This window comes from Ips typographus, linkage group LG11 (genome assembly GCF_016097725.1).
Source record: "Ips typographus isolate SLU linkage group LG11, UJ_Ityp_2.0, whole genome shotgun sequence".
Taxonomy (NCBI): domain Eukaryota; kingdom Metazoa; phylum Arthropoda; class Insecta; order Coleoptera; family Curculionidae; genus Ips; species Ips typographus.
In genome coordinates, this window is record NC_138432.1 from 8642369 (window position 1) to 8654350 (window position 11982).

General features: G+C 33.5%; 5 protein-coding genes across 8 annotated transcripts; 3 read left to right on the top strand and 2 right to left on the bottom strand.

Moving 5' to 3' along the window:
* The first annotated feature begins 107 nt into the window (after window positions 1-107).
* On the top strand, window positions 108-3405 carry LOC145735563 (heparanase-like). The gene is given in 12 exon segments (XM_081989536.1): window positions 108-327; window positions 1035-1265; window positions 1338-1489; window positions 1606-1779; window positions 1847-1933; window positions 1936-2068; window positions 2124-2260; window positions 2382-2560; window positions 2618-2759; window positions 2812-2923; window positions 2974-3014; window positions 3017-3405. Coding segments are annotated over 11 exon segments (1410 nt in total). The 5' UTR covers window positions 108-327; window positions 1035-1131; the 3' UTR covers window positions 3136-3405.
* Window positions 3214-9826, bottom strand: LOC145735586 (general odorant-binding protein 19d-like). 2 transcript variants are annotated; one of them, XM_081989567.1, is made up of 6 exons: window positions 9578-9826; window positions 3968-4052; window positions 3819-3907; window positions 3644-3761; window positions 3520-3590; window positions 3214-3318 (listed from the first exon to the last, which is right to left on the bottom strand). In XM_081989567.1, exons 2-6 carry the CDS (start codon window positions 4026-4028, stop codon window positions 3295-3297), a joined length of 363 nt encoding a protein of 120 aa, XP_081845693.1. In that variant the 5' UTR covers window positions 4029-4052; window positions 9578-9826; the 3' UTR covers window positions 3214-3294. The 2 variants fall into 2 exon arrangements, with proteins under 2 accessions (XP_081845693.1, XP_081845692.1); XM_081989566.1 differs by lacking the exon at window positions 9578-9826 and adding an exon at window positions 4159-4288.
* Window positions 5295-6240, bottom strand: LOC145735584 (general odorant-binding protein 28a-like). Its single transcript, XM_081989563.1, has 6 exons — window positions 6082-6240; window positions 5944-6028; window positions 5796-5884; window positions 5624-5738; window positions 5501-5571; window positions 5295-5446 (listed from the first exon to the last, which is right to left on the bottom strand). The coding sequence occupies exons 1-6, from the start codon at window positions 6127-6129 to the stop codon at window positions 5411-5413; spliced, it is 444 nt and encodes a 147-aa protein (XP_081845689.1). The 5' UTR covers window positions 6130-6240; the 3' UTR covers window positions 5295-5410.
* Window positions 7076-8013, top strand: LOC145735585 (general odorant-binding protein 19d-like). Its single transcript, XM_081989565.1, is given in 7 exon segments — window positions 7076-7234; window positions 7287-7371; window positions 7427-7488; window positions 7490-7516; window positions 7569-7683; window positions 7739-7809; window positions 7862-8013. Coding segments are annotated over 7 exon segments (444 nt in total). The 5' UTR covers window positions 7076-7186; the 3' UTR covers window positions 7898-8013.
* On the top strand, window positions 8106-11980 carry ort (glycine receptor ora transientless). Of its 3 annotated transcripts, none has more exons than XM_081989548.1 (9): window positions 8106-8248; window positions 8598-8915; window positions 9718-9793; window positions 9846-10217; window positions 10270-10352; window positions 10405-10539; window positions 10590-10690; window positions 11177-11337; window positions 11391-11980. In XM_081989548.1, exons 2-9 carry the CDS (start codon window positions 8900-8902, stop codon window positions 11701-11703), a joined length of 1257 nt encoding a protein of 418 aa, XP_081845674.1. In that variant the 5' UTR covers window positions 8106-8248; window positions 8598-8899; the 3' UTR covers window positions 11704-11980. The 3 variants fall into 3 exon arrangements, with proteins under 3 accessions (XP_081845674.1, XP_081845673.1, XP_081845675.1); XM_081989547.1 differs by having other exon boundaries at window positions 9718-9789; XM_081989549.1 differs by lacking the exon at window positions 9718-9793.
* Window positions 11981-11982: the final 2 nt, after the last annotated feature.

Genomic DNA, 11982 nt, shown 5'->3' on the forward strand with positions numbered 1-11982 from the left:
CTCCTGTCTCTGAATCAGAATAATTGCAAATCTGACTTGAAATAACAACATTTATAGAAATAGAAGTGAAGAAGATTGTGTGAAATGTAACAAAAGATGATTTTTAACTTTAACCTCATTCATTTATTATAATGTTTAATGTAAAGATAACAATTCTCCTACACGCCTTATCTTTATAATAAAAGACATTATAGGGCACTTATTAATTAATATCAGAAGATATGGATCAACAACACTTAAAAATGTTTCGATACCAGGGCATTTTTAAGTTGCAGGAAGTCATGGGAAAGATGTTTAGAAAAGTGATTGATTACATAGGAACTAAAGGTAATTTTTCCTATTCTCCTTTGTGCAAATAAGAGCCAGTACTTTCAGTTCAGAATAATTTTATCCCCAAGATAATTTCTATAGAGGTTCTAATAGAAATTACCCTAAGAATAAATTTATCCGGAGGTGAAAGTACCAGCCCTCAAATTATTTAGCCTAGTCACCATTTGCAGTATACCTACAATATTATAGGTATGTTTGTTTGTTTCACATGTATAAATAGTATTAGATTCTGTATACCTATAATGCAGAAGCTACTATCCATTCATCTAGGATAAGATTTTTTTGTTGTACTGTAGGTACTCCTGATGATAAAGCATAAAAAAGTGGATTTTTGATAAGAAACAGTAAGTTTTAAATTTACTTAAATGGTGGGAACTCCCATTATTTTTACTGAACTAGAAATGCCATTCATGATCATACAAAAATCAAACCATAAGTTGTATTGTAATCTGTAGGTTTACTACAATCTACAATTATATTGGATTGCCACAGTAGATAGACAGTTATTTTACTCGTAGAGCAAACAGCAAGGATAGGTAGATTTTTTTGGGAAAGCTTTTTACAATGAAAAAAGAGAATCACTTGAAGAATTTAACTAACCTAACTTGAATAGTCAAGTTTCATTAAAATTGAAATATTGTACTATATTCAAGAAAATTGCAATAAAAAATCAATTTGTTGAGCGTTCTCTAATTATATTTTAGTCAAAAACATCAAACAAGGCGGACCAATAACTTGTCTTTGCGTGACGATAGTGCTTATGGTACCTTTGATTGGATTAGCTATTTTGTAAGAGTTCGAATGAAAAGCCCTGAACTATACATAATATATGTAGACACTGAAGATGAAGCTTTGTACACCACAAACGCAAAATTTTTAAGTCTTGGCTTAGATAGTACTGTCATAACTGATGGATTTCGAAATTTCAATATGAGGTATTTATTAAGTTTATATCTTTAAATAGTTTATTTCCTTAATAACTGGACGGTTTTATGTATCTTTTTCAGCGATATTCGCCTTGCAAAAATGATCGGTTATCTCTCACCGGCCTTTCTTAGAGTAGGAGGAAACCAGGCTGATCAAATTCTTTTCCAGAAAGACCACTTACCTGATGTTGATGGTCTTTCAAATAATGAAACTGACAGATTTTACTTGACTGGTAATTCTGCTATTAACTTAACGTTTTGTTGCATAAACAATTCACATTAATCTCTGGTCACTCAGAGAACGATTTTTTATTCTTGTTGTAGAGTTTGAGAAATGACATTTTTTTAGCTTCTGATTGGACAAGCTTATATAAGTTAAGCGAACTGGCTGGGGTTACAATCATCTATGACCTGAATTCTTTACACAGACATGATAACGGGACGTGGAATTCAGCTAATGCTGAAGAAATGCTACAGTTTTCGTCTGAACACCAGTTTGCGGTCAATTGGGAGTTAGGAAATGGTAGGTTTACATAAAACAAGAGAGGTGTCTCAGAGCTCTGGAATTTCTCATTTTGTTTAGTTTTTAGAACCAAACTCGTATTTGAAAAAATTTGGAACGTATGTAAACGCAACTCAATTAGGAAAGGATTATGAGACCTTGCGAGAAATATTGAATAATATCCGTTATATAATGATTCGCTATTAGTTGGAGCTTCAACCACTAGATTGCGAAACTCAGAAATTGAAAACTATTTGTTGGAGTTTCTCGAAGCTGGAGGTGACGCTATAAGTGCCTTAACATTTCATCAGTAGGCATTTAAGAATTGTTTTAGTGCAGACTATTTTCATTATTGTTTATTATAGATATTACTTTAGCGGCGAAAATGCCACTTACAACGAATTTTTGGATCCATCAAATTTTGATTATTTAGAATACTGTATTGACGCAGTGAAGAGTGTTGTCAGTCTTATTGACAATTTTAATACTCGTATATGGTTGGGTATGTTTTGGTTATAAAGAAAACTATAAAATCGTAGTGTATAAAAGGAAACAGCAAGGGCATTCTGATTTCTTCTTATATTGTGAAAAAAAATCAAAATTTTTGAAGTATGTACGTTTAGGAGAAACATCCACTGCATGGCACAGTGGAGCTCCAAATATGTCAGACAGGTTTTTGGCCAGCTTTCTTTGGATAGACAAGTTGGGCCTGAGCGCTAAAATGGGAATCGACGTAGTAGTCCGCCAGAGCATATTTAAAGGATTTTATGCTTTAATTAATGACACTTACTACCCGAATCCTGTATGATTGTTACTTTACTAAAACTTGCAATTGCAATTTTAAAAGTTTGGTTTTTAGGATTGGTGGGTGAGCATTTTGTATAAACAATTGGTAGGTAGGGAAGTGATCACTACAGAAGTGGAAGGAGATCAAAATATCAGGCTTTATGCACATTGTGCCAAGGCAAATAATTTGTGGGGTGACGGTTCTGCCGTAGTAGGTAAGACCCTCTATGATGTCATAAGACTGTAGATTGCAACCGGTTTTTTCAGTATTCGGAGTGAATTTAAAGGATGATATAGGATATGTGCAAGTTAAGGAGCTACGATCTGACTCAAACGTGTACAGCTACAGTTTGAGATCCGATGGAACTCTATTTTCGCAGTAGGTTTGTGTTTTAAAAGTTGCCATATCTTATAATTGTTTGATTTTAGGTTTGTACTTTTAAACGGGAAATTTTTAGAACTGGACAAAAATTAGAATTACCGGATTTAGAACCTGTTATTATAGAACGGACAGATACTATGCAAATTGATCCTTTATCTATTATATTTTGGGTTTTTACTAATACAAATTTAAATGCTTGTTCATCTTAACGGTTCCCATAATGAAAACACGATTGGTACCATAAACTTGCGTGGGGAAGTGAGAGAGGCAAAAAAAGTCCGAATCTGTATTTTTGACATATTTATTTTATTTAAGTGCCATTTTTTATGATTTAGGAAACCATATCAGGCATTTTGCCAAGTGGAAATTTACATTAAAATTTCCAAACCATTCTGTAAATAAAGTAATTATTACTATACATGTTATTATGAACTTGTTTTATGTATAAAGTTGAAAATACATATATCTTTATGCTTTAATTATTGGAAGTGGTGATTTAAAAACTGTTTGCACAGTAAAAAACCGTTTAAAAATAAAGGGTAAATATGAGGGAGAGGATGAGTTGAGATTCGGAGGTGATATTGTTTATTTACCTTTAAGAATTCATCATAGCCACATAAGGTGTATTTCACAGCTCGGTCACAGTAATCCGGTTCGCTGTCAACTATATAAAATCTCACATTGTTTTTTCCAGTCAAACTGTTTGTTTAAACTTACGATGTTCACTGCATTTCTGTCTAATGGCAACCATTTTATTGTACGTATCCAAATCGTCGTTTTTGAGTCTTTCCAACCATTCGGCGTCGCCTTCGCCTATTGTACCATCCTCGTTTATCTTTACAAAAACCAAACTTTTTGATATTAAGACTAGTGTGGACGACATTTTACTTACAACATGAAATTTCTTAGCTGTACAGAAGAGGACACATCTACCGGCGTGAGTTCGAGGCATTTGCTGGTTCATTAGAGCCTCCATATCAGCTAGTAATTTAGAAAATTACAATTATATTCTGCAACTACCAAAGGCAATGCTTATAATACCTTCGGTTGCATGTTCACTTTCTATGCACTGCATTCCAAATGTTTGTATTTTACTCTTCATTTCTCTTGCTAGACTGTCGCTTATCTGAAAACATCGTTAGTTTTTTTTTTCAGGATCTTAACATTAATAGACACTATTAATTATAATGATATAATTATTATGTTCTTTTTCACACTCAAATCAAACTTACTCCATTAATGTATCCAAAAGTACACAAAAATACTACTATCCACTTCATGATTAATATTGATTTGATCAGTGAAGTTTAGAAGTTTGGTTTTTATATCCATTCCTGACAGTTTATTGTTAATGACTTCATATAACTAAGTGTGTGTTAAAGACAATCATTAATAGAGCTCAATAAGAGGTTTCAACTTTGCGATGTGCATTTAGGCATAACTTATTGACTTTTAATCGCTTTGTCGCATAACCAGTGGTTTTTATGTCATTATCGTGCATCTGGTGTAGATTTACATAATCAAATACCTTTTGTGTTTTTCCTTACTTGCAAATATAATTTAAAAAGTTTCCAAGGTATAGGTATCAGAAAATTAAATCTTAGAATGTCTTTTTACCATTGAGTTGCTTATTTGAAGGAAAAAATACTTGTTTACGTCGTATGGATTGCAGAGTATAAAATAAGGCCCGGAAACCTTATATTAGGTCATGCAGACCAAGGGAATGGTACCAAACTTGTGGCAACAAGTCGTAGTAAGCGTTTATGCAATTTTTTCCTTTTTTAGGTGATCTTTTATGCTTAAATAGCTGGCAAGGTTTTTGTAGTAAATGGGCATGCTTTTGATGGTTGATCCAATTGTGAAAGAGAATAGAACGATCTACTGTACGACCGTACAGAGGGTATAGTGAGGAGAATGCCCTCAAAGAGGAGTTTCTTCATTGCATTGCTGCATACGCAGATGATCTAACGATTTTTTTTACGCGTTAAATTTGCAAGTTCAGTTCAGATATAATATCCCTCAAAATAGTGCAGAACTAAGTGCAAAAACAAAATGCCTACCCCAAAGAAGAGAGTGGCCGTTCTATTTACTACAAAAAGAATCCACAAAACTAATACTACTTAGAAACGGAGAAAAAATGTATTTTACCAGGGAAGCAAATACATGTCGGAGGTGTTTTTGATCAGCATAACGAGGGATTTTGAACTCTTAAAAATTTTTGACTTTATATCGTGGTAGAAAGACCAACCAACACATGTTCTAAAAGGGAGGCAATCTACAATGGTAGTATCTCATCTTAGCCTAATATGGGAGTGGAAGAGAACAACTACTGGAGGTAAAACTAAGGAGGAAGAGACCAAACAAGACATTTGTTCAGTTTTTTTAATTCACATATAAGTACAAAAACTATATCGATTGCCGGGGTTATTGCTGAAGATCTATGTAGAACATCGTTTTATGATCTCAATCCTTCAATTCAGCTGCTCACTCTCCATCTCTGAATACTTTGTCGAGTCCATACTTAAATATCACATATTTTGTAGAACAAAAAGATTTACACGACAGTTACCTTACCTTTTCCGCTTCTGTTTTCATACAGTGAACAAACTCAAATGCTGTGTCACAAGGATCATTCTTCTTTTCAACTGAAATGCAAAGAATTACTGTTGAAGAAAAATTTCAATGTTCCAAACTTACTATCACGACACGAGTGATAAACTTTTTCCATTTTTTCATAAGTGTCAGGATCGTCAGCTTTAACTTTGTCAATCCATTCAGTATGAGGATCGTTTATAGAACCATCTTCACTCATCTAAATATTGCAATACAGTTAAAAAAATGAAACAAAAATTGCTTTATATGTACTTACAACGCCTAGATTTTTATTAACGCAGAAAATTACACATCGACCTTCGTGGGTCACTGGTGGTTTATGTTCTTTCATGGCTGCTAAGTCAGCTAGATAGAATCAAATTTCCGTTAAAATCGAAATAGATAAAAAATATTAATGGGTTTACCATCAGTGGCTTTTTCAGATTCAAAACAAGTCATTATATGTTCCATAATCATTCCCTTCTTTTCGTCGATTAAGGCTTGACTCAGCTGGAAAAGTTTTTGGTATAAGTTTTTGCCAAAACAACTCACCGGAAACTCACTCCATTTGTCCCAACCAAAACGCACGCCAATAAAATCAAAATTTTCATTTTGTAATTGAAAGTTGTTACGTGGGTTTTTCACAATTATTCATTTTATCCGCTAAATCGCAGTTTTATACACAAGTGGTTGGTATTGTTCTGAAGGTTAGCTCATATGCACAGTAATTAAAACGAAATTATAGTCTTTTTTTCGGGTTTGACAGCATGTAATTTGGTTTATGATTGTTTCGTTATAAAAATCTGTATGACTGTCCCAAGTAATTAATTCTTAACTGATGATAAATCTTCAATCACGTGGAGGTATTTATTTGTATGAGTGAGATATTTAATGGCAAACCAAAGAGGTATGTAAGTAGTATAAATGTTGAAAAGATATTGAAATACACTGATAAGAGTATTTCTAATAAAGTTTTTTTTTGTCACTATTTTAGGTAGGTAGTAAAATAACTTTAAGTTATTATTATTAATCGAAGGTTGGTTGTGGACAAAGTATATTATCCTATCCTTTGATGAACATAATTTTTCTACGTGAATTATGGCTCTCATAAAAAGATTGTTGATTAGTACTCTAATGATAAAAAATAGAGGGAGAATGTTCTTTTACAACGTGCTAAATACTATAATTACTAGGAGCTACTATACAGGAAAACAGGGTCACTACAGTTCTAAAAAATTTAAAAAAAAACTATTTTTTATGACATAATAATATAAGTCAATCATAAACAATTTTAATTACGTAGAACAATTATTACATCCAAAAACAAATTACATAACATTTCTTTACAGTTGTATGATTTCGCTGGCACAAACCCACCCACGTGTTTTATGAATTACCTTTAATTGATAACAATTAGCAGTTTCCCACAAACATGCATTGAGTCATTGGACAAAACGCATTTATTAAAATGAAACTAAACAATGGTGAGCAAAATCCGTACGTACTAGAATGGTATAATTTAGTTTTAATTAATCGGAGATGAGCTGACCTTCAAAGTATCCATCCACTTATGTATATAACTGGGATTTTGTCAATGGGTTAAACAATTGTGCAACAATCGGTATAGTGGATGAATATCATAGTTTGAGCAATTAATAAGTAACAAAAATGAGAAATTTAGTTTGGTTTGCGTGCGTTTTAGTTGGGGCAAATGGGGTATGTTCTTCGTAAGGTTATTTAAATGAGGATTATTTTGTACATTTTACAGCTGAGCCAAGCTTTAATTGACGAGAAAAAGGAAATGATTATGGAACACGTAATGGATTGTTTAGAATCAGAAAAAGCTACTGACGGTAAACCCTTTAATGATTTTCATGATTTTGTCATTCTATCATACTTTTTTTCTAGCTGACTTAGCTGCTATGAAAGCACATAAGCTTCCAGTTACTCACGAGGGTCGCTGTGCCATTTTTTTGCATTAACAAGAAACTTGGAGTGGTAAGAATTCACCTTTAATTCAGTTATTTGCTCATCTTGTTGAACTTTTTAGATGAGCGAAGATGGTTCCATTAAGGATCCTCATACAGAATGGAATGACAAAGTTAAGGCTGACGATCCTGACACTTACGCAAAAATGGAAAAGGTTTACCATCAATGCCGTAACAGTAAGTATTTATGATTTTGACTGTTAAAATCACCTCAAACTTCCGAAATTTTTAGTTGAAAAGAAGGATGATCCCTGTGATACATCATTCGAATTTGCACGTTGCATTAAACAAGAAGCAGAAGAGGTATCCTGAGTTATAATTAATGAAATAACGTTTTTTTAAAGTTGCATTTTAGGTGGGACTGCCTAAAATATTCACAAACGGTGAATAATTTTGACGCTGAAGAATGTAAAACCGGTATTACCTCTATTTTGACTACGGCTTATACTATATTTTTTATGCAATATTTTTTAAAGTTTTGTTAAATAGTAAAACAGTAAGCAATAATTATATTGTGTTTTTTGTTTTATTAAGTATTCGTAATTTGACTAGCCCACTTTCAAGACAAGTCGTTATACTTCTTAACTAATTCTTTCCAACCCTAAGTGAGTTTCATTGAAAACAGGGATAATAATCCCAATAAGTCTTCTCAAATGGAAGTTTTTGTTAACTTTAGAATCACTTGCAATGCAGAGTTCACTTACTTCATGAAGAAATTCAAGAGATGCTATTGAATTTAACTGTAAGTATTGATATTTTACTAAATAAGTCACAAATCATAATTCAGGTAAAATTACCATCAAAATTAATCTTAAATAACAACAAAAACCTGTAACAACCCTGTAATTTTCATTGTGTCACGAATATTAATTAGCATTATTTACCTTGGTTTTAGATTCGTATATCCTTCACACATACTAGTTTCGTAGTAGTTAATTTAGATTTACTTTTTTTGACTGCTTAATATGAAATTACTTATCTAATTACTAGACGGTTAGCCGATTTGTATAAACTGTGCTCATTAAGTTTATCATTATTTGTTCAACATTAGAAAAAAATCTGTGACTGATATGCTTGCTAATTCTTTTCAGATCACTCCATACCAGAAGCGTTCCGTTCCCCGCTTCTTTAGAAACACTGAAAAAGACCTTAGTCGGCATTTATGAAGTATTACCTCAATTTTCTATTTTCTCCTTTATTATCAGTTTCTAGTTCGTGCCGTCTCCGTCTACACGTAATTTTTAAGCGTCAAGTAAGGGGGACAAGTTTTTTATTTTTTGAAAAGTGTAGTTAACTAATTTGGTAAAATGTCGATGGTTTAGTATGAGCCAGTTTGAGTACTTTGTGCTGGTTGTTCTTTTATTATTTATTTTGTTGGATCCTGTTATTGTTAATGGAGACACTATATCGTGAGTATTTTTGCATTTTGTTAACTACTTTCTAACAGTCACCTATTTGTTTGACGAGCCTTTTACTAATAATAACAAAGGCATAACTAGAAAACTTTCTTTCTCTATCATTATCTTGCAAGCACTTAAAATATTAGTATCTATGCTGCAATTTTCTGTAGAGTACGAGTATTTTAATTCCATAGTTTCGTAGACCGGAAAACATTGAAATTTTCTTGGTGATCAATATCTTTGGTATTGCAAGATATTGAAAGCAAATATCTTTTTTACATGTAAAGATATGTCACTCTAATTCAAAAACCATATTGTAAGGTAGATTCACCAGTTATTGACTACGTAATTAACAATATGAATGGAATTTTCAATATAATTGGGAATAATTATGTAAATGGATCGGATCGTTGAAATTAGTATTCCCACAACTTTCAAATGTCTTTATAAAAAGAAAAAAAAAGTAGCAAAATGTATGTATGAGCACGATATAGAAAATTTCGCTGCCTTATTTAAATCAGTCCACTCAACCCTTGTTTTATCCCTTAATAAGCAGTTTCAGAGTCACGTCGTTAAAACTCCTCCACTTCCCTCAAATATTGTAATGAATGCTTTCAACTACCTTCAAATACGTTTCGCTCAAAGGAGAAAAGATGCAAATAACCGCTGACCTTGATTTTCACACTTGAGCTCCTTGAATGCCTTGTTTTACGTTAAGTGCTGTTAAAGGGTCTCCGCAAAGTTTCCATAAAATCGCTTAACGAAATTTCTAATTTTCCGAATCTGGAATAATTCATCGTGGACATTTCAGCTTATGCCCGATCGAGTTTTATCACGAACAATTCTCGGATCATAAGCAAGATCATGACGGTGACGAAATCGCGTAGGTATCAACACTATGATGGCTTTAAAAAAATGTCATTAAATATATTTTTGAAGCACCGGACTGACAATCAGAGACATCCTGCCAGAAGATCCGAGCAAGTACGACAAGATGCGACCACCAAAAAAGGACGGAAATCCTACAAAAGTGTTCTTCCACGTTACGGTTATGGGCTTGGATAGTATTGACGAGAATTCCATGACCTACGCTGCCGACATATTTTTCGCACAGACGTGGAAAGATCATAGACTCAGACTACCAGAAAACATGACTACGGAGTATCGGTTACTAGAAGTAGATTGGTTGAAAAACATGTGGAGGCCCGATTCATTTTTTAAGAATGCCAAAAGTGTCACATTCCAAACCATGACAATTCCTAATCATTACATGTGGCTGTATAAGGATAAAACAATTCTGTACATGGTTAAGTTAGTTAATCCTTTCCATTTGTTTGATAAACAATAATTGTGGATTTTTTAGATTGACTCTGCGACTGTCTTGCGCTATGAATTTTATGATCTATCCTCATGATACTCAAGAATGCAAGCTTCAAATGGAAAGCTGTGAGTATTTGTGATTTATAAATTGAACAACCATTTTAGTTATTGCTTTCAGTATCTCATACAACTGACGATATGGTTTTCGAATGGGATCCCGATGTACCTTTAGTGGTTGATGAAAATATAGAGCTCCCTCAACTTGCCTTAGTTAAAAACCACACTGCCGATTGTACTCAAGTATACTCTACCGGTAAGTTTTGTGATTTGTTCTTTGCCTGAAATTTATTCTTAAAATTCCAGGGAATTTTACCTGTTTGGAAGTAGTTTTCCAGTTAAAAAGACGACTGGGGTACTATCTTTTCCATACGTATATTCCGACCTGTTTAATCGTTATTATGTCCGTAAGTAGCTATACAGAATGATACATTCCTAATATCTCTATACAGGTGTGGTAAATCCAAAGCGACCATAGGAAAACTGTGTAACTGACAGAGAAAGGTAGGTAATTGCATGCGCGGGAGAAAGACAGAAAACGAAAAAAATATCAAGTAAGCCATATTTTTAGCGCGCTGTTGCCAAACGCCGTAAGTAAGTTTGTCGAGGGTATTGAATACTTACGGCGTTTGGCAACAGCGCGCTAAAAATATGGCCTACTTGATATTTTTTTCGTTTTCTGTCTTTGTCCCGCGCATGCAATTATCTACGTTTCTCTCTGTCAGTTACACGGTTTTCCTATGGTCGCTTTTGGATTTACCACACCTGTATAAGGTTTTCTTATACCTTACTGCGACATGGGATATGAGTTTTAGAATACGGTTAATAACACTATTCTATTCTTGTATTTTAATTAGATTTGTGTAAAAATTACTGTTATCTAAATATTCTAGTGGGTGTCATTCTGGATTCAACCGGAAGCAGCTCCTGCTCGAGTTACTTTAGGAGTAACGTCCCTATTAACTTTATCTACTCAACATGCCAAAAGTCAGGCTGCATTACCACCAGTTTCCTACTTGAAAGCGGTAGACGCATTTATGTCAGCTTGCACAGTGTAAGCCTAGATTACTCTTACTTAACTTCTTAATGTGCCACATTTATTTTCAGATTTGTGTTTATGGCTTTAATGGAATATTGTCTCGTCAACATTGTTTTGGGCGATTCAAATCTCCCAAAACCGCCTCAACCTCCACAAAAACGCAAATCCACGTCAGTATTCGAACCGTCTTCTCCTAAACAGGAAAACCCTATTATTATCACTGCTGGCACTCCTCCATTGCTCGCTAATCCTCCCATATCACCTGCGCAAAGGGCTAGAAATAGGGCTATCAATATTGATCGATTCTCTAGAGTGTTTTTTCCGTTACTGTTCACTATATTGAATTTAACTTATTGGATCATGTTCGCTGAATATATTTAGTAGGCATTTATTACTTTACGCATAGCTGTACTACAAAGAATTAGGTATTTCACTTATACATGTGCGTGAAAAGTGTTGTTTCTTAATAAAAAAAATATTGTTATAGTCTGATTAAAGTATGATTAAATGGATCTTTAAAACAAGTGATTGTAATGTAACGAGTCAAGGGTAATATTGCCTTGACCAACACGTTTTCTGGTAACATTTTTCTACTTTCAACAAATAAGAGACCTTCAGCATATAATCTACAAATAAATCTGCTTCTAGACCTGTTTAATC